The sequence below is a fragment of the Bidens hawaiensis genome, unplaced genomic scaffold, assembly GCF_021521415.1.
Source record: "Bidens hawaiensis isolate Kalapana, Puna unplaced genomic scaffold, B.hawaiensis_p1.1 tig00032751_1, whole genome shotgun sequence".
NCBI classification, from domain to species: Eukaryota; Viridiplantae; Streptophyta; class Magnoliopsida; order Asterales; family Asteraceae; genus Bidens; species Bidens hawaiensis.
In genome coordinates, this window is record NW_027505260.1 from 136,319 (window position 1) to 159,634 (window position 23,316).

General features: G+C 39.2%; 2 protein-coding genes and 1 pseudogene across 2 annotated transcripts in view; 1 reads left to right on the forward strand and 2 right to left on the reverse strand.

The window, feature by feature from the left end:
• Positions 1 to 18,218, forward strand: part of LOC143611937 (bifunctional dTDP-4-dehydrorhamnose 3,5-epimerase/dTDP-4-dehydrorhamnose reductase) — a 102,593-nt gene extending 84,375 nt beyond the window's left edge. The window contains exon 3 of the mRNA XM_077086036.1: positions 18,191 to 18,218. The gene's annotated coding sequence lies outside the window, so the exon portion shown is untranslated. The remainder of the gene's footprint in view (positions 1 to 18,190) is intronic.
• LOC143611936 (BTB/POZ and MATH domain-containing protein 3-like) lies at positions 2,153 to 6,427 on the reverse strand. The gene is made up of 4 exons (XM_077086035.1): positions 5,927 to 6,427; positions 4,077 to 4,425; positions 3,266 to 3,536; positions 2,153 to 2,477 (listed from the first exon to the last, which is right to left on the reverse strand). Exons 1-4 carry the CDS (start codon positions 6,307 to 6,309, stop codon positions 2,377 to 2,379), a joined length of 1,104 nt encoding a protein of 367 aa, XP_076942150.1. The 5' UTR covers positions 6,310 to 6,427; the 3' UTR covers positions 2,153 to 2,376.
• LOC143611938 (putative methyltransferase PMT11) lies at positions 11,016 to 22,808 on the reverse strand (annotated as a pseudogene).
• Positions 22,809 to 23,316: the final 508 nt, after the last annotated feature.

The window sequence follows — 23,316 nt, forward strand, 5'->3', positions numbered from 1 at the left end:
CGGACTTGATGACTTACATCCAAAGTCCATACATGTGTTTTTTTTGGTCTTTTGAAACCGATATGTAACTTTGGCAAATCACATTCAAAACTTAATGAAACAATTAGCAACAAACTATGATGGATTTATAGCCGAAAAAGGAAAAAAAAAGGTTTAACATATTATAAACTATGAGTTAATGACTTGATGGTTTATTGGATGTTCCAAGCCATGCATGAATTTAAACTCCTTTTGGCACGTTTTTGATGTTTTTAAACACTTGGTATTTATCGAATCAAGGGAGAATCTCCCAATTTGGCTTTTGTGGGATTTAAGGACATTTTATACCATCAACAAAAATTAGGCCAAAGAAAGAGAAGAAATTGTAGATTGTTATAGCTTTCCAGCTTTAAGAAAAGACAAATATACATTGACCAAAAAAAAAAAACTAAAGCATGTCCATGATGTTTACCCTTCATTAGAGGTGTAAAACGAGCCAGGCCACTCGCGAGATACTTAACAAGATCGGATCGAAAAAAAAAAAAAACTCAAAACAAGCCGTACCTTATCAACACTGCCGGCCCTAGTGCTTTCTTGACTCAAGCAAGAGTTTGAGGCCACAAAATTATTAAAGCCCCCATATTTTTAGAACAAAACTAATATATACATGGTTAGTTAATAAATTGCATATCAACAAATTGTTATATAAATTATGCCATATAAATGTGTTAACCAGAATCATTTTATTTAGTGTTGATGAATACAATATATACAAAGAATAGGAACCCTATATACCTGAAAAAGAAGACAACATTAAAATACACTAAAGGAGAATTAATTGATTATAAATCAATACTAAAAGTAATAATTATATTTGAATTGAAATGCTATTTTTTTGGAGTGAGAACGTTAAAAAGTTATACATTGTTAATTAAATCGAAGAGACTTCAAGGCATAAAAATGGCATAATCAATCAATTGACGTGGAAAATGCTTATACGGAAGTTTCTCTAACGTCTCTAGAATTCCAATCATCAATTTGGAAAGAAACAATGGCAAACTCTTCATCTTTTTAAAAGACTAAGAGTGTATTATTTGCTCTTGCAATTTGTGAACTATATTATGGGTAACGTGTTTTGGTCCTTTTGGAATTGCCGATTGCGATTGATTCGGAGTTTTGCATTTTTTATTACAGTTTGCCGATTGTAAATTGTTTATACTTTATACCGGTCCCGAGTGACCGAGGTCTGCAAGTGTTCTTTCGAATTTTGGATTTGCCCAATTCAAATATCATTGTATTTGAAGTTAGTATTACTTATTAGTTTATTACTTTATAATATGTAATCTACCAATTTTTATACTACAAACTTTGCCCTATTTTGGCCTAATATATAATCTGTTAGAATCAATAAAGCCCAAGCTCAGCCCGAGCCTTTACAAGCTTTTGTATTTTTAAGTTGTAACTAGAGGTGCACAAAGCGGTTTAAAACTCAAAACCGGTTTAGGTTGAAACCTGCTCGGTTTGGTCAACAAAAGTCAACCGGTTTATTACCGGTTTCGGTTCAGGTTGAAACAGATTTCTTACCATGTTACAATCGGTTTCGGTTCGGGTTTTGACCAGTTGTTGCCCAATTTTAGCCGTTTTCGGTTTGGTTAACCAGTATGGAACCAGTTTTGGTGGAGAAAATAACAAATTAATTACGAACCGGTTTCTACATAATCAGTTTCAAACCGGTTCGGTTTAGGTTTGATTTTCGGGTCGGTTTGGTTAGCCGGTTAATTTGAATTTCTATTAATTCTATATATTAATTAATATCAGCCAAGCCTTTGGCATATTTAAGGTACGGCAGACGAGCTAGAGCCGCGCTTTGGCTCATTTAAGCTCGAGCTGCGCTTTGGTTCATTTAAGTTTTTCTCAAATAGGCTCTAGCCACTCCAAGCCCGAAAACATAGGCTCAAGTTTAGCCAAGATTTAGTAACATAAGGCGCAGGCTTGCCTCATTTGCGCCCAGAAACATAGGCTCAAGTCGAGCCAAGCTCGAGTAATTAAGGCAAGGGCTCATCTCTGAGACCATTTGTAACATGTAGTGCATAATACCAACCAGTATGCCTGTTTTAACAATCATTCCAAACAACCAAAATACAAAACCATAAACTTATGCAAATCTTAGCAGTTTCGGATTACTAAAGCCGAAATTTAATTCAGTATCGATTACAATTTGAAATTAAGAAAATAGCTATAAGCAAGAAAAGATGATAAAATTATAGATTACATCCGTCTACGCATACGCCTGACATTAGGACCATCCTCAATCGACATCTGGGCGGCGGCTGCTGCTAAATCTAGGCCAATGATACTGCTGCCACTTCTCTTTCTACTTAGCCCCCCTTCACCTGATCAATCATCAACTGCCGCTGATGCAACTGTTTCTAGAAGCTCTGAGAGCAACAAAGGACATGTTTCTTCTACATATTTGAACCCTTCTGTTTGCATCACCGCTGCAAAAACGTAGCCTTAAATTCATCAAAAACCTACGACACTACAAGAGACTAGAATATACACAAAATCTAGACATAATATGTTTCTTCATAAGTGATCCAACAAGATTACCAAAAGGCAACATTTTATTGCACGCATGCACAAGAACAACTTTCTGCAAAGGCGTGCAAACAAACCACACGATTGAAACACAAACAATTAAACAAAAAAGGTTTTCTTGTTCGTGTTTGTTCGTTAAGAAAATGAACGGGTCCGTGTTTGTTGATGTTCGGTCGTTAATAGCATAAACAAATAGTTCACGAACGTAAAAGAACATAAACAAATGAGCATAACTAAATATAGATTATGGAGCATAAATAAGCCAACACCACATGAAAGTAAACGTGAACATAAATCTCCTGGACCTACAAATTTTAAGAAAACTAGACTAAATCGTAATGGGCCTAAAGCATTTAAGTAAATATAAAAGTTCATAAAACAAACCAGCTTAAACAAACATAAAAGAGCAAAAACAAATTTAAATGACTAACGTAAAGGAATGTTCGCGAACATAGCACACCGAATGAGACGTGTGTTCATGTTCTGCTCGTTTAACTAACTGAAAATAACATTTTTTTCATGTTCTTCATTTAATAAATAAATTAACTTACCGCCGAACGGTTCACGAACGGTTCACTGAACGTTCCGTTCGTTTACAGGCCTATAATTCTGCATAATTAACAATTAAAATATTGAAATTAATATAACCTGAACACTGGACCGCTCAGATTGTACGGTCAAAACGCACCTCCCAAGTTTGCAGAAGCAAATTTCAGACAAATGGTCTTAAGCTGAGAACACCGGTGTTGATCAGCAAGCGAAAGAGTTGTTGCAACTGTGTCAACATTAACTTCTCCACACAATTTTGCTTCACATAACTGTTTTAATCGGTCAAGACCAAACCGATCAGCAGCAGCCAACAGATGTTGGATCATGTTTGTTGATGTGGATTTTGACATCGAGCCCATTAGTTTTTGTGAATCCAGGAGAGTATCTGAGTAAATAAAATAAAGCATAGCCTGCAAACACGTTTGTTAATAACATTGACACATCAAAATTAGGCCTGCAAACAAACTGAACATTTCAGCAAGAAGTTTGCTATAGTTTGTTTATTTAATAAACAAACGGATACGAACATTTTTCTCTGTTCATTTTGTTAAACGAACGAACATGAGCGCATGTCTTGTTCATACATTTGTGTTTATGAACGTTCGTATAAGTTTATTTACATATTCACAAGTTTTTAAACCCATACACTTTAGTCAATGTTTACTCTTAGTTGGCGTTCCCTTAGTTATTTCTTTCATCTATGTTAGTTACGGTTGTTTGTTTACGTTTGCAAACCATTTGTTAATTTATACTGACAAAAATGAACAAGAACACACTCATTTATCTCTTAACAAACGAACACAAAGAACAAAAAGCTGTTTGTGCTCGATCATTTGTAAGATTGAAGCTAAATAAACGAACACAAACATGCTCTATGAGTCCTTTCGTGTTCGTTCAGTTCATTTACAGGCCTAATAAGAACAAAAGAAATTGTAATAAGCATCTATTACTTTAAAAATGGAGGGTTCAATATGCTCCAACACAACTTCATCCATATTAGGGTTTCCAACAAGCCCAAAAAACTGGGCTTTAAACACGGGCGATCGAGCAGCGAGTATCAACTTGTGGCACTTAAATGTCTCGTCACCAACACGAAAAACAATATCACAACCGGTTTCAGTTTCTAACAAGTACTTGAGACTTTCACCCATGTCGGATGGAGGTATAGATATCGTGAAATGTTTGGGCCCCTCGACACGGTTTCTGACAACACCAACAGTACAATGCATTGAAAGGCAATCATCTTTAAGATAATCAGATGCTTCCAAACTTGTCCTTCTGAAGAAACGTTTGTAACCCCTGAAATGAATAAAAAAATCTTTTACTTCCACATTGCAGTTTGTTGTCATACAAAAATTCTCTCAAATTAATAAGGGATGAGCATCTGGTACCAAGTACCGGTACCCATACCGTACCGATTGATTCGTTGTAGTATTCACTATTCAGTACCCACTTATCCAGAAATTTGGTATCGGTATTTTCGGTACCTCATGGCTTTTTCTCAGCAGGGCTGTAAATTAGCCGAACCGAGCCAGAGCAAGCTCGAGGTCAAAGTTAAACAAGCCGGCTCAGGCTTGGTTCAAAAATTTTAGCTTATTAAAAATATATACCATATATATAACATGATCCTAAAGAACTTATTCCCCAGTTAATACTTTAATTTTACAAATTCACAAAACCAAACCCTAATTCATCAAACTAGTAACATCACAAAAGCAAATAAACAACAAGCACATACCCATTAATCCATTATCCTCAATCCACCAACAATTTCAAGTTTTCAACACAGATAATTAAAAAAAAAAAATTTAATTACACATACCCATTATTCTCAATTCACCAACAATTCCAACCTTTCAACACAAATAGCAAAAGAATTAGTAACTACACATACCCATCATTCTCAATTCACCAAAAATTTCAACTTTTCAACAAAATAACAAAAGAATTAGTAGCCACACATACCCATTATTCTTAATTCACCAACAATTCCAACTATTCAAAAAAAAAAACAAGAGAATTAGTAACTACGCATACCCATTACTCTTAATTCACCAACGATTCCAATTTTTAAACCCAAATAACAAAAGAATTAGTAACTACACATCCCCATTATTCTTAATTCACCAACAATTCCAATTTTTAACCCAAATAACAAAAGAATTAGTAACTACACATATCCATTTTTTCTTAATTCACCAACAAACTCAACTTTTTAACACAGATAACAAAAGAAATTATATAATTACACATACCCATTAATCCATTATCCGCAATTCACCAACAATTTCAAGCTTTTAACACAAATAACAAAAGAAATTATATAATTACACATACCCAATTACCCATTATCCTCAATTCCCAGCAATTCCAACTTTTAAACACAAATAAAAAAAAGATTAGTAACTACACATACCCATTATTCTTAATTCACCACCAACTTCAAGTTTTTAACACAAATACCAAAAGAATAATATAATTACACATACCCCATCACCCATTATTCTTAATTCACCACCAATTTCAATTTTTTTAGCACAAATAACAAAAGAAATCATATAACCACACATACCCAATTACCCACCATTCTCAATTCACCACCAATTTCAAGTTTTTAACAAATATAACAAAAGAAATCATATAACCACACATACCCAATTACCCATTATCCCCAATTCACCGCCAATTTCAGATTTTTAAAAAATATAACAAATGCATGCATGCATGCATGCATGCATGCATGCATACATACATACATACATACATACATACTTACATACATACATACATACATACATACCACATGCTTCCTCTGTACTTCAAAGTATACGGCCCACTCTCCAACGCCCGATCAAAGTGACTATGAACCTTATGTTTACCTTTACCACTCTGATCCAACAACGTCAGCTCAAACAAAGCCCTAACATCCGACCCATCACTCGCTAACGCAATAAACACCGACACATACATCAAATTGTCCTCCAGGTTCTTCCCATCCGGGTAAAAGTAAATCGCCCAGTCGTACCCGCCAACAGTAAACGTATCACTCGATATGTACTTACCGGCTCCCATGCCTTTGGCCAGCGAGTAGCCGCGGATTGTGAAGTCATGAGACCCGTTCACGGATTCGTTGATTGATTTGGATCCTGAGTGGATCACGGTGTCGAAATTGTTAATTAGCATTTTGAAACCCTAGCATATGAGTTTGGTGGGTTGTGGGGTTTGGTGGGTGGAATTGATTTGGGGGAAATGGTTAGGGTGGTGTGTGGTGGTGATTGGTGGCCGGAATTGGTGGTGCCGGAGGTGGAACGACGGTGGTGCTGTGGGAGGGTTTGGAACGGAATGGAATTGGAATGATGATTGGAATGGAATGGAGTGAATACGGGTTTTATATATTAATAGTTTTGGTCAAGCTCGTAATTTATGTGATTATTTTTTTTTTAACTTTTCTTTTCTTTAATAAAAATGTAATGTAAATGATTTTTTATTTTTAAAATGCTTATTCAAATCCACCATTTTCCCTTTAATTCGGTATTCGGTTACAGTTTTTAAGAAATAAGGTATAGATACGGGTATGGTTTTCGGTACCAATTTTCTAAATTTGATACCGATCTCATCCTGCATAAAATGAGAAGATTCGCAAACATTGATTTTGACTTATTGTTTAGCCGTGGCCGAATCATGGGTTGGCATATGGCACCCATCTTTTTATTATTATTATTTTAATGCTTTAATTTTTGGCATATATTTTTTTCTACACACTAAAAGCATGTTTGGAATTGAGTTTGAAAAATGTTTATTGGCTTATTGGTGTTTTCAAAACGCTTATAAGTTAAAATGTGTTTGACAATCATCTTTTTTATTTTAGCTTTTTCAAAATGTTAAAAAACAGTTTTCCAATGTAACATCTAGGAAAAACCCATACTTATTTTGGGCTAAAATTGCCAACTTTGAAAGTTGAAGGATAAAAAAAAATTTCTAAGGCAAGTAATAGGAAGAATGAGATAAGAAAAACAAAGCATTCTTATGTTAACGAAATAAGAAAAAAATCCATCCCACGTGGAAAGATGGAAGAAAAGGGAAGCATTCCCCATGGGTATAAATAAGGAATGAAATTTTCATCTCACATGAAAACAAGTAAAGAAATGGAAGCTCTATATAAGGAAACATGTTTCCATATAAATGTTTTAATGTGACTAATCACTCTCCATAGTCCTAGCGGAGGGTGTGAAGCACCCGACGCGCACGGACACGGACTTGGGCGTAATGTGGCGTTTTGATGGCGCACTTGGCACTTTGTACAAGGACTGGAAATGAAAATCTGAAACTTGCATCTTCGCGATACGCGAAGTTACAACATTTCAGCTATAAATAGAAGGGTGTTCGGCACATTCCAACTCACACCAACCACTTCACTTTTCACACGTTTTGCATCGTTTTGCGTGTCGACCTCGAAAGGCGTACCGACCTCGTGAAGCATGCCAAGCTCCGAAGCTCTGACGGTTTAAGCGATAATACGCGATATAGAGTAGAAGTACCGCTCGATCAGTCATAAGCATTTAACTCCAAATACCCGTACAAGGTAGGGGTTCTGATTAAATTATTATTTTATTATTATTATAATAGCTTAGACCATAGTTGGAGGTATAGCCCGAATCTTGATCACTATTAAGTATAATATAGCTTTTCATAAGCACAGGTTATAATCTAATTATAGTTTCTTCATGATTAAGAAACGTAATCATTTATATACAAAGGGTATAGTTAAAAATAGTATTTCTTAATAATTAAGAAATATACTATTCATACACGGGTTATAGACAAAGTAATGTTTCTTCCTGAATAAGAAACCGGGTATAAATATTTCTTCCTGAAGAAGAAACTTGATATATAATTAATAAACAAAGGGACTAAAGGTCCACATGTTTTGTACAAACAAATAAATTATCAAGGTTATAGCTATACAAAACAGACTACGAGGTCTGAAGCTAGATCGTAGATATAGATAACAATCAATCAATCAATCAGAAAGCTGAAAACAGAAACAGGAATCAGTAACAGAAACTGATTTACAGACAGGGGTCAGTAACAGAAACTGATCAAATATACAGGAATTAGTGTCAGAAACTGATTACAATCATAAAAGGTGAATACGCCCTAAACTTTTACAACTCTTTTAGAGTCTGAACTGTTTACATAGGATTTACGAATCCTTAAAACTTTGTGTTACAATAATAAGAAACGGGCATACTCAAATTAAGAGTATACATGTGTCTGGATCCATACATACATGGTGACTCGGAGTTTCCCCGAGGCCATGCATATCATTAAACATGCCTCTGGTAGTCTACGGGACTGATCAGATAAATGATATTGTGTATATGATTAATTGTACATGTGCTTAGGTAATTGTAACCCAATTGAGTTGGGTGCCTAATGAGTATTGTCACAAATGTATTATTATTGTTTACACACTGGTATTATTGAGTCAGCGTCATCCACCGGCTGTGTGCTGACATATTTTTCCCCCACATTTCAGGAAAACTATAAAAGAATAGAACTGACAGGCAAAGACTGATAGAAGATTGAAGACAAGTCATTAAAGGTGATCTGATGACTAAGATATTTTATTCAAATATTATAAAAAATTATATTTTGAAATGATAGGTATTTGAAATATCAAAATGGGTATTCAACTCCCGAATTTATAATTCAATATTATATTTTAAAGAATTCCGATAAAACAAACCCACAACTCTGATATATTTTCAAAACTGGATACCAACTAACGGGCGTCACACCCAGGCCCTAAGTCGGGGTGTGACATCCAAAACCCTAAATCCTAGCTTTTCAAAAAAGCTTTTTGAAAAAAGCCAATAAATATTTTTCAAACTCAATTCCAAACACGCTCTAACAAACAACAGAGAGCGGGGGTAGTTTGGTGGTAAGTCTACCAAGTTTATATAAGGAAGACTCGAGCTGCAGTTTGCGTTGTATCCCTGAGGCCGATTTGAAGCCTTTTGTTTTTGTTTATTTTGGTTTTTAGTGGCTTTTCTCTTTATTTTATTATCAACTTTTGGGTTTTCTTTGTTGTAATGAGTACACTAAAACCAACCAAGTTCTCGTCTACCACAACACGTGGTACAAATGCGATAAAACTGAGACAACTCGCGGGTAATCTTGTTCATTATATACAATCTAAATGATTTGATTATTAAGATAGCTAAGAAAGACTTTAATGAGAAATTATGATCTTTTTCTAGATATAGTTCATAAGAATATTAACTCTACACAATAATATACAAACACATTCAACATTTCTTTATTCTTATTAAGAATATATATACAAGACATGTTATATGCGTTTGTTGTTTAGCATATCTGTGTTTTATTAATGTATTATATATATGGATATTTACAATTTGGGATGGAATGATAATATAGTTTATATGTAGGGATGAGCATTTGGTATTTGGTATCGGTACCGAATCGGTTGCAAAGTTTTGAGTTTCGGGATCGGTACGGTACCGGTATTTCCCGAATTTTTACATTCAATACCGGTACCGTACTGGTACCGGTCGGTACCAAGATTTGGCGATTTTAGGGATCAGTATTTTCGGTACCTGTACAGGTCGGTACCGAGCTCATCGCTATTTATATGTATTTCATGTAGATCTATAATTCAATGAAAGTAAAGCTATGCATATATCCAATTATGTATAAATCTTTGAAATTTAATATGTAATTAAAATACTGATTTTTTTTATGTTTACACCATGGTTTTCTTATAAAACTTGTTATTTTCTATAATTCATGTGTGGTACAAAAAAGCATTATTTTATTGGGTTTTAAAATACTTTTTGATTAAACAAATGAGAACTCTCGCGTTGCCAAAACCGTCAATGGCCATGTGGAAGTGGTGCTTGCTTTGTTTAATCATTTTTAAAGTCCTTTCGTACCTATGTTGTCTAGTTTTTGTATACATGGTACTTGTGTTTACTTGAAAATCTACAAAGAATATTATCTAGATTGTTTTACTAGGGGGTATCAATTGTGTTGACTAGATGGGTTGTCAGTTGCGAGGTAGAAACGTTCAACCTGCACAAACATAAATATGTAAATCGAACATGCGCCATTTAACTGATTTATCTAAACAAGTTAAACCAGGTGGCATGCAATAATCAAGTGTTAGACAGGTTGTGAGAAATGAATTAAACGGGTCATAAACGAGTTATTAGGTTGACATGTTTAACTAAAAATCTTAGTGAGTCGGATCATTTGTTTGTCTACAGATACAAGTCTCACGCGAAGCAGGTGCTGTGTAGCAGGTATTTTCACAGAGATTATACGCGACTAATACTCGCTTAGTCGCTTATCATATAAATTCCTTTTCTTGTTAACACGATGTTATAGTTGCGTACGGTACGATTATTTGCATGAAACATAACATTACATAAGGTATGATTATTTCTGTGAAATGGCCAGGGTATATAAAACCATCAGAAAACTAAATGTTTCTGTATTTTTTTCTAAAAAAATTTTACATGTGATGCAACTACACGTTCAAGTTCAATCATTCAATTGAATATCGAGGATAAAAGAGCAATAAAGTAATTAAACCAAATAATTTTTTTTATTTTACACGTCTTTATCCAAGCTCGCGTACTGAAATTTATATACGTGTGAAGCAATACATATTTCAGACAGTTTTCTGCACTTCAAGATACGGCTCAACAACAAATCGAAGCCATCATTTGAAAGGATAAAGTTACTTGGAATGTTTTAAATTCAAAATCTTAAACATAATTTAATCTTACATACAAATAGTAACCGCTAAAAGATGTACATGTACGGTATGTACCTAGACAACTATAAAACTAGGAGTGGGGGAGCAGGGTGGTAAATTTTGTTTCACAGGTTAAAAAATTGCCAAGAATTGTTAAACAAGATTATTATTACTTGAGCCGTTTATCACATACCAGGATTTTGTAACCCGCATGGGGCCCCTGAGATGTATCTCGTACTGCCACACGCCAACCAATTGCGTTCCCAATATCTTCAAGTTCATTCATCAGTGAAACTGAATCCCGAATGTACACGCGTCCCCCAGGTCTTAAAATTCTGTTCATCTCAAGCATTATGCTTGAAATATTGCATCTAAAAAATAAAATTTATTATTAACTTTCTTTTTTCTTCAAAATATGCCCTAATCTTTTAAAAGGAAAAATACCTTTTTTGCTCGGTTGAGAAAACACCCGCCGCATGCAAGAGATCATAGGTTCTCGGGTAAGTGTCAAATGGCTCACACCTGTAGATTGCAATGGAACAATATTATAACTATTTAAGTTATTTACTCGGATGGTCCCTTTGAATATTTGATATGTCCATACTCCATACTGCAGGTGTGGTCCTTAAGTTTGACAGATTAAACGTATAGTCCCAACTATTTCGATAGTGTAACACAAATGTACCTTGGAATACATGGGTGTTACCTTTTACAGTTAAGTGCATGTGAAATTACACATTTGTTTTTACTTGTTCCTTTTTTTCTTTTTCAACCTGAGGGTATTTAGGTCACTTCCCACACATTTAACTGGAAAAACTAGTGGCCATCCATTTCAAGGACTATCCGTTTTACACTTCGGATATAGTTGGGACCATACGTGTAATGTTTCAAACTTAAGAACCAAACTTGCATTATGAGCAAGCCACATGGACCATCCGATTAATTAAGTCAATTATTTTTTTTTGCTATAGCAAAAATGGTAAGAAATTTGTACCAATCATGCAACACTCCCAACAGCCCCCTATCATAAATAACAGGCAACGTGTTTGGACCGCTAACAGGGACAACATTCATAACCCAGCAATCTAGTTGATTATCAATCAAGGCTGCTGCAAATCTGACACAACAAAAATATTAATCTTATGACATAAAAAAAAAAGATAAACTAATAACGTGACAAAAGAAAATAATATTATACCCTCCAAATCCAGCTCTCATATCCATCAAATTTCTGAGTTTGAATTTTTTCCAATGTAAAGACCGAACATAGCTATCGATTATTTCTCTCCAGTATTTTGATTCCGCTTTAAATAAATCTTTTCGAGACATAAACGCATCAAAAGTTATGGATTGGATTCTTTCAGGTGGATTATGCAATCTTGCGGGCCATGTGGTAATGTTTGCTCCCGATTTGTCATCGGGCAGTGGAGTGATGCATGGTTTTAAATCAACATACCTATAATGACAACTAGTTGATATAATCATTTTATTGAAATATAATATTTACTAGAAAATTTCAAATTTGAATAATATATACCTAACATTATCCGGGTTATCCTCGTGATCGCACAATGGGGGTCGGGTTTCTGGATCCCGGCCTAAATAGCAAGTGTTGTCAATGGATTTTTGCCATATTGCAATGTATCCCTCTTTTTTGATACGATTCCAACAAAGACGAGTTGTAAGGTTCATCATCTCTGAACGTAACAAATAAAAATGAAGTTATAAAGCTAAAAATTGTTATAAAAGATATAAGAATTAATTCCTTAAAAATGATGACGTTACCTTCCCATTGTTGTTCTAAGTGCGGTTCGTGCTTGTAAACTGGCTGTGCTGCCCAGACAAAATATCCTCCTGCCCGAAGTAGTCGGTTTGCTTCAAGCAGCAAAATCCCATCTACACATTGAAACGTAGGTAACAATTGATATGATTAAAAGATTATAATATTTCAAGAATAGAGAAACTATTTAAATAAAGTGATTTAGAAGGTTTAATAACTAATAAGTACACCTTGGGTGACTTTGACCCATTTAAGATAAAATTTTTAAACTGAATCGCCCATTCATAAGTGAATAGGCCAAAATTTCCACCTTTAACTAGGCTTGTAAACGAGCTAACAAGTGAGGCAACAAGCGGACCGACAAGCCAACTAACGAGCAAGCATGAGCCGACCTTAGCTTGGGCTCGGTTTGGCTACAGATGAGCAAATTTTGTGCGAGCAAAGAGCTTTTTGAAAAGGCATTTCTAACTAATGCATATGACTGAACATGATTGTATTTTGTTTTAAAATCTTATCATGCGATCAAGGATTTAAGTTAACCAGAAACATAAAACCAAACCGATATAACATAACCATGTATTCTTCTTAGCAACTAAAATCACCATAAAACCTTACCATCACGAGTCCAGTTAACTCTACATCTTGAACAATGAATCAAATCAAACGCCTGAGACGGATAAAGCAACCGCCTTGTTGCAAAAACCGCCACCATTGCGGGCACACCGCGCTCAAGCGCAAACTGAATCTGATTTTCATGAACATCTTTTGGAGCCACGGACAACGTGAGCACATCCCGTGAACTCAAATATGCACCAAAACTCGCCACACCACATCCCACATCCAACACAACACGAGTTTTATGCCCAAATGCAATCTCTGGAACCATCTACAAACAAAAATTGTAGGGGTATAGTACTAAACCCGGCTTACGACCTTAATTTATTATGTCTGGCTTATTTTATTATATGGACTAATACAATATTATTGGGCTGAGGGGGTTTTGTGGAGGTAACCCTAACTGGGCTAGGCCCATTAGGGTACCATGATGGTGGCCATGAGGCTCCCTACATAAGGAGGTCTCCACCTCCTTATTAAGGGTTGTTGTTCTCAATAAGAGCCATCACCATAACCATTTTTGTGTCTGTAAACAAGAGATCCTCGAGATTTCTTAGCAGTCACCTCCACACCCCCAAAAGCCATTGCAGATCTCAAGCTACCGGAGAAGAAAATCGAGTCGTGGTTCGTTCATCTCGAAGACCGGGGAACATCGTCATGGATCAGGTCAGATTCATTTCATGTTTCTTCATTGGCGCCATCCGTGGGACGGCAACGAACCACACTTCGTTTTTCGTCTCGGTCCTCCGATCTGTTCATCAAATACTCTAGATCTACGATTTCTTCTTTCAGATCTGTTCTATGGAAGTCCAAAAATCCGCAGATCTGAAAATATTTCTAGATCCGGAAATATACAAGGAGAAATACCACCAAACTTTGGAGAAAACCCTTAGATCTGTGTTTCTAAGTGAAATATACCAGATCTAGTTATGATTTTTTCAGATCTGGGTTCGTTTGAGCAATAGTCACATTTCATATTCATAGATCTATAAATCCTTTCAGATCTGTTGGTTTTTACATAAAACCTACCTGATGTGGATATTCAAAATCTCTAAATCTATGAATATATTTTATGGTGTCATACAAAATAATAATAAAAAGTAATGAGGGCACTGTCTCATACAAGGGAACAAGATCTGAAAAGGTGACAGGAGGTCATATTGAAAGGCATGCACATGCTTTGCCTTGATTAGAGCACCAAACTATTAAGGGTTGGAAAATTGACAGAAAAATCGGTGTGCTCGCCATCCGCACTACGGCCTCCGCATAACCCATCCGCGGTACATAGGAGCATCTTCCGCGGATAACATAAACAGCTTCCGCAAGGCGTTATCAAAGCCTTGAGGGTCAACTTCAGCTTCCACAAGATAAGCTTCCGCGAGCCGTGAGCAAAGTTCCCGCGAGGCGCAATCAAAGCCTTGGGGGTCAACTTTCAGATTCTGCATGCGCGCTCCCGGCGATTACTCTCCGCCACAGCGGGTTGCATGCGCGCTCCCGGCGATTACTCTCCGCCACAGCGGGTTGCATGCGCGCTCCCAGCGATTTTACTCCGCCATAGCTGGCCGCATGCGCGCTTCCGGCGATTCTACCCCCGCCATAGCGGGCCGCATGCGCGCTTCCGGCGATTCTACCCCGCCATAGCGGGCCGCATGCGCGCTTCCGGCGATTCTACCCCGCCATAGCGGGCCGCATGCGCACTCTCTACAATTTTACTCCTTTTGGTGAAACCCTTAGATCTATGTTTTTTTTTTCGAAGTGACATACGCGAGATCCGGTTCTGATTTATTCTGACCTGAGTTCGATTATGGTTGGATGTGTTTGTGAGGTTGTACTAGAAACGTCAATGGCGGTTGGGTCATATACATTAAAATGCGGACTAACACCAGCCAACACAGGCGATATGCGCTCTTGCGAGTGAAACTGTCACCACAAAATCATTCACGCTACCCGGAGAATGAAACTCGCCACCCGCAAGTTCTTTATCTAATACAAGCCCCCGCATGTCAACTTCAATCAACCGCGGATCAAAATCGCTCCCCGCGGATCAACTATAATCTCATGCGGGTCATTTTTTGCTTCCACGTTGCGAATGAAGCTTTATGAACGCTAAGGGTCACTTACCGCGGGTCACATGTGTGTTCCTTAGAATAAATTCCAAACAGCTGGAGGTCACCCACACGCATATCGGTGCTCCTCCATCACCACCGGAGCAACTAAAGTTAACAGTCTCGGAAAAACTTCGCCACCGCGGAAATATCCATGCTCCGCCGTGATGCATGCGCGCCCGCGAGTCATCACTCCGTCGCTATGCATGCGCGCTCGCGGAAACCACCATGTGGGTCGGAAGACGACTCCATGCCTTCGGTTTTACGCAGAAGACTCCGCCTCAATGCATGCGCGCCCGCGAGTAACCGCTCCGCCGCCATGCATGCGTACCGCGGATCAAAACCCCTTGCGGGTTGGAAGACGACCCCATGCGGGTCAAAAATAGTACAATATGAGCTTGGAAGACGACACCATTCATGGGCGCCGTGCTCCGACATAACAAACTCTGACCAAGGCGGGTCACCTGCAAGCTCCGCAGGTAAGCACCCGACCACCATTCATGTGCGCCGATGGGTTTCAACAATACGTCACCATGCATGCGAGCTAAGGATCATCGCGTCACCGTGCATGCATGCGTGTCCCGCTGATCAACTCTACGCCGCCATGCGTGCGCTTCCGCAGATGAACAATCCGCCGCCACGCATGCGCGCCATGCACATGTTGCACTCCACCGACATGCTTGCGCGCCTCTGCTGATAGTGCACTACGCCTTCATACATCATGCGCGCAGCCGCGCGTCAACACTTCGCCACCACGCCACGTGCCGCCACGTATCAGCACCTGCTGGCTGGCAATGCCACTCGCGGGTCATAAAAGCGATCCGCCTATCAACGCCTGCGGGCCTGCAATGCCACCCGCGGGTCATAACCGCGATCTGCGTATCAACACCTGCGGGCTGGCAATGCCACCCGCGGGTCATAACCGCGATCCGCGTATCAACACCTGCGGGCTGGAAATGCCACCCGCGGGTCATAACCGTGACCCGTGTATCAACACCTGTGGGTTGCCAATGCCACCTGCGGGTCGAAACCGTGATCCGCGTAGCAACATGAACACCTCGCCACCGTGCATGCGTGCAGCCGCGGATCAACACTCCACCACCTGTGGAAGACTTCGCCACGATGCATGCATGCGTCCCCGCGGATGAGCATTCCACCATCATGCATGCGAGGGCCGCGGATAATGCACTACCCCCGCCATGCATGCATGCAGCCGCGGATCAACATTCCACCACCTATGAAAGATTCCAACGCCATGCATGCGCACGCAACCCTTCGCCATGCATGCGCGCTCAACTCCCGACATGCATGCGCGCTCAACTTTCTGCCGCTATGCATATGCGACCTTGGATCACCATTCCGCCACCGTACGTACGCACCGCCGGGATCAAGACTGCCACCATGCATGCTCGCCAGCGGGTCACCATTCAGCCGCCATGCACGCGCGTCCGCGGATCCTCACTCTGCAGCCATGCATGCACGCCCGCGGAAACCACCATGTGAGTTCGAAAGACGACTCCATGCTTTTGGTTTTACGTAGAAGACTCCAACGCCATGCATGTGCACGCAACCCTCTACCATGCTTGTGCGCAACTTTCCGCCATGCATGAGCGCTCAACTCTTCGCCATGCATGCGCACTCAACTCTCCGCCATGCATGCACGCTCAACTTTCAGCTGCTATGCACGTGCGCCCGCGGATCACCACTCCGCTGCCATGCATACGCGCCATCGGAGATCAAGTCTCCGCTTCCATGCATGTACACCGTTAAGGATCACCCACCACCTCCGCCGAGGAGCCGCGCCTCTAACTTGTTAGATCCACGGAGTCCGCTTGTCTGCACCGCGCTTGATAAAAAGCAAATTTTACAAAGTATAAAATGTCCAAGAAAGTTTATACACGTGCGAAGGAAAAACCCGTTTATAACCGCAATCCGGGTATCAACACCTGCGGGTTGGCAACGCCACCCACGGATCATAGCCGCGATCCGCGTATCAACACCTGCGGGTTGGCAATGCCATCAACACCTGCGGGAAGAGAAGTTAACCTCGGACTCCGGCAGGTTAAGTTATTGATGGCGTGTTAATCACTCATGGCGGGACCCTCTCGTTTCGCATGCAAGCTCTGATAGATCAACACAATATTCACCAACAATCACGGTAATCAAAAGCATCTGGTGGATCGCCTCGGGCTCCTGCGGGCTACGTGCAAAACTTCCGGTGAATGAATTCCACCACTATGGCTTCCGCAGACCACATGAAAGCTCCGAGTAAAACTAGGGCGGGTCGATTCCGCCTCCCGCAGGCATTATGCGTGATCCATACTCCCTCTAGTAGACCAACTCCACCACCAGTCACATGTGAGTAGACGTGCTAAAAGCCGTCCGTGGCAGGTCATATACGCGGACTGCAAGACGTGACAGCCGCTCCCGCGGGTGACATAAGCGCTCAGATATTCCAGCCCCGACACAGTGCCACCATGAAACACTAACGGCGTGTCATCTGGGCACTCACGGGAATCAACTAGCAACCATAAAGAGCCGCATGCGCACTCCCACAAGTTAACTTCAGCCATCATGGATGTATCGCGGGTCATTTCTGGCTCCCGCAGATCACGAGAGAGTTCCATAGCGGGTTGATTCGCGCCATTCCGCATCCGTAAACAACTTTTGCGGGTTACTACCGGGGCTCGTCAAGCTTCCGCATGGATGAAATTCACTCTACCACCATCATCGGGGACTGAAGAAGCGATCTGGATGTCTTTCGTATGATGAATGAAGGTGTTTTCTTGATGTATGAGTATATAGGATTTGCATGAAATGGCACAAAAAGTGCTTATATTAATGCAAAATATATGGCTACCCGCCAAACTTAAAGGTTGGGAATCCTAATAAACCCGCTCGGCTATGCGTCGAATATTAGGTTGGGCACACCTCATAATTCGCCTAAGGATGGAAGACATCCGAATATAAAGGCCGGGAGCCTAATAATATCCCACATGGCCACGCGCCAAACATAAAGGTCGGGAGCCTAATAATATCCCAAACGGCCACGCGCCAAACATAAAGGTCGGGAGCCTATAATATCCCAAACGGCCACGCGCCAAACATAAGGGTCGGGAGCCTAATAATATCCCACATGGCCACGCGCCAAACATAAAGGTCGGGAGCCTAATAATATCCCACATGGCCACGCGCCAAACATAAAGGTCGGGAGCCTAATAATATCCCAAACGGCCACGCGCCAACGTAGGTTGGGCACACCTTATAATTTGCCCGAGGATGGGAACCTTGTAATACATCCACTTTTAGTTGATATGTTTTTGCAGGTTCGGCTACGAGTCGCACAAGCACCTATGACATTATTATTATTATCTGGCCGTTTGTGCCTCCATTATTATTTTGAAAACAAGTTGGGATAGTCATCCTGCGTAGAAGAGGCCCTTGTGGGCCAGTCATTATCATCATATTATAGCTCATAAGCCGCAACTCGCGCAAGCTTCATTATTTTTATAGCTCGTAAGCTGCCTCGCGCGCAAGTTGCATTACATTATTATCGAGATGCGCACTCTATCTTTTATCAGGCCCCGCGCCACTATCGTTATGATGCGTGCTATATCTTATTCATGCCAGTGCACCATTATTATCATAAGGATCACAACATGTCACCATCATGGAGAAAACCTCTCAAAACTCAAAGACAATAAAGACAAGGCCGAAGAAAGGGGAAAAAACCGCCTCATATCCTAACACACCTTATGAAGTCCAGCGCTCCACCTAAACGCTTGCACGCCTAGGAGCAACACTGGACTTGGGGGGCTTGTAGGGGTATGGTACTAAACCCGGCTTACGACCTTAATTTATTATGTCCGGCTTATTTTATTATATGGACTAATACAATATTATTGGGCTGAGGGGGTTTTGTGGAGGTAACCCTAACTGGGCAAGGCCCATTAGGGTACCATGATGGTGGCCATGAGGCTCCCTATATAAGGACCTCCTTATTAAGGGTTGTTGTTCTCAATAAGAGCCATCACCATAACCATTTTTGTGTCTGTAAACAAGAGATCCTCGAGATTTCTTAGCAGTCACCTCCACACCCCCAAAAGCCATTGCAGATCTCAAGCTACCGGAGAAGAAAATCGAGTCGTGGTTCGTTCATCTCGAAGACCGGGGAACATCGTCATGGATCAGGTCAGATTCATTTCATGTTTCTTCAAAAATCAAAACTGTAAACAAAATGTTTAGAAACTAAAGTAAAATTATAGATATTATAGAAACTGACCTTTGAAATTTGATCTATGTACTCATCTGCACCATGTATGAACTGTGTGCCACCTCCAGGAAACCTGAACTTATCCTTATATACAGTAATCCAATTTTGACCACCTTTATATTCAGCTAATTGAGCATGTGGCATTGTTATACCACACCTGTGTTAAGCCCAAACCACAATATTATCACAAAATCAGGGCTAAATTAGGGGTGCAAACGAGCAAAGCTACTCGAGATCAGATCAACAAAAAGCTCGAAACGAGCCAAGCCTTATCGAGCCCAAGCTCAAGCCTTGTGTAATTTTAGGTTTAACTCTTTTGAACTTCTATGTATTAGTTTCACACTACATAACCGAGCTCGAGCTGAGCTAGGCTACTTTGTTTTTTCTCAAAATATATAAATTTAATTAACCACGCATAAAAATTAATTAATAGATAATAAATGACCCGAGCTCGAACTGATAAAATCACCTCGTCCCGACTCCGTGGCCATGGGATCGGAGCTTTGTAACCCTTGGGTGCCGGAACCAAACAATTCAATCCTTTTACGGGGCAATGCCGTTCGAAATTCTCTCCTTTGGCCGTCGATTTCAATCGCTTAATACCTTCAGCATTATCCATACACGGAATATACTCTCTCATACTCGCCGGACACTTTTCAAACTTCGAAACCCTAACCCTAACTGTATCATCCTTCACATCCTCCACTTCCGTCTCATTATTCCAACTCTCCACCGCATCAGAATCAAACTCACCGACCTCAAAATCATTCCTCATCACGCCGTTCTCATCCACTAAACCTAGTCGCAACACCGCCGGCGGCGGAGGTAACGGCGGCGGTGGAGACTGAGTAGTCGGAACTGATGTGTGATTATGCTGTTGATTGGTGGTGTTGATTAATGAAGTAATGTTGAAGGTTTTGTTGAGATTTGGGGAAATTGAGATGGTTAGGGTTTTGGTGTTGGAATTGGGATTAGAGAAGGTGGATTGCTGGTAATTGTCGTCGGAGAATTGTTTACCGAAGTAGAAGAAAGCTGAAGCTATGAAAATGAAGGCTAAGGATTTGAGTTGGATTGAAGATTTAAGCGCTTCATGTTATGTGGTTATTAAGAGATTGAAGAAGGTGTGTGTGTATGTATAGGTTTATGTGTGATTGTGATGGAGTGGAGTTCTTGAAGAACAAAACAGAATGATTACGTCATGATTAAGACAAGTTTCCCTTCTTGGCGTATGTTGAGATTGGCTAGTTGTTTTATCTTATCATAATTAATTCATAATCATAATCAATACTCGATATTAAGATTGTTAATCTCATAGATAGATGCATTCAGCATTCTTATCCCAATTTAACGAGGTAACCGATATTATACATGTCTTTTGAGTGAGTGTGAAGCGATTCCAAATATAGTATAGTATCATTATTATTATTATTATTATTATTATTATTATTATTATTATTATACGGATTTCATTAACGCAAGGGGGTACGGTTTAGGTAACATAGGTTGAAGGATAGAGGAGATGTTGAGGTGGCGAATAGTAGTAAAATGTGAAGTATAACATAGGTTGAAGGTTGAAGGAGAAGCCGAGGTGGTGAATGGTAGCCGTAAAGCGTGAAGTATAATGCATAGCCTAACATTTTGAAAATCATATGTTTAAGAAATAGATAAAGTCTATGACTCCTTAGATTAAGTGTAGTGGAAAGCTACAGATGAGGAGATTTTCAACATGTTTGCAGGGAGACGACTTTCATTTTAAGATACAGTGGTTTGTAGCTCAATATTGCCTCATCACATCACACACACACACACTACACACATATAATAATAAAATAATATTATTTTCAAACTCTTACCTAGCAACAAATCTATCCTCCCCCAAGGGGGGGGGGGGGGTAGCCCAATGCCAGGTGAATTTTTCTATAACATGTTAAGCTATAGTTTATTTGAACTTTTTGATAAATGAGAAATTGATGGGGTCAGGTGAATTTTTCTATAACATGAGAAGCATAAAACATAGTTTATCTTAAACTTTTGGTTGACAAGATAATGATGGGATCACGCGAGTTTCTGATGGAAAAGTTACGATGGTGGAGGCAATACGGCAATAGGATTATTTGATAGAAAAATAAGATTGTCAAAAGCAATAAGAATATACTAATAGAGAAAATGAAAAATAAGATTGTCAAAACCTAGTCACCGGCTTAAAGAGACACTTTGGCCATTTAATTGATAGAACCAACTTTTTGTGATCAAGAAAAATATTGTTAGATGTGTGAGATTGGAATTACTTGTGATCATGTTAGTGAAGAGGTATAAATAAATACATTGACACGTGTCTAACATGCATCTAGATGAAATGCAAACACCAAAAGTCCGGTAAATCCTATGTAGAAACACGCATCTATATGAAATGCAAATATTAACCGAATTACATAAAAGACAAGAAAACATGATGCCAAACGGAAAATGATTCATATGTCTAAAACATATTGGTTACATGTAAATCAATTCAATAAAATTCAAAGTGATTCATCCTCAACGGATAAACACATTCTCACCCAATTTCTCAAAATGCTTTCACTGAAAACACACCACTTTAAACATCGATATTGCATACTTCTCAACTTTAATCAGTTCAAACACTTAGCTTATTTCGAAGCTCTCGTCAAGCAGAACGCAAACTCATCACCTAATAATTATATAAGTTACACTTAGAATTTACATGCACCTACATGTTAGTTAAAAACTATTTTTTCAACATATTTTCATCTATATGGTACGTTGTATACAATGATTAAATCATGTTCTTATTTGGCATCAAGTATTCGGTCCCTTCATAGAGGCTACAAAAGCCATCTGCATTGATTTAGAAACAATACGTATCAAAAAGGAGAAGGGTGTGATAGGATTTGGAATAACCATACTGCATACATGTGTAACATATATGAGGATTCCGTGCATGTAATGACTACGGTCTACAAACCATACAGAATTTTCTACATTTCATTTTATTTCAAACTAGTGTTTACCCGGCACATTGCGTCAGGGCAACTGATAAAACCTCAAACCAGGGTGTTGTAAAACCCGAGCGTTATGATGGTGAGTTGACGTGAATTCGGACATTATCGATTAAGCTCGTTAAGGTATAGACAATTAGACACCGTTGGTAAAACCCAAGCGTTATGTAACACCCCGCTTTAAGCACAATACGTCCGGGTGTAACGTATAGATCACACATAAACTCGTAACACTATGAATAGTGACAATAGAATTATTTTATTTCATAAAATTCGCAAGTACAATAGTTCAATAATTAGACAACTAACATTACATCGTAATAAAACAAATATTATTCTTTATTTAAATATCCTAAGTCTGACTAATGATATTCGTCCTTAGCACTTTATCAGTTCAACCGAAACTCAAAACTTTGTTATTTTACCGACTCGATACCGATTTCTATACACTGATACCTTTCCTAGTGTAAACATTGTTATTTTACTACCCAAAGGAGCCAAAATATATGTAACACAAAACCCGAACATGTTATCCTTCTGTAAAATCAACTTACAACATATAGAGAGAGAGAGAATATCTACGTGTACTAGGTCGAATAGACTAATCAGCTCAA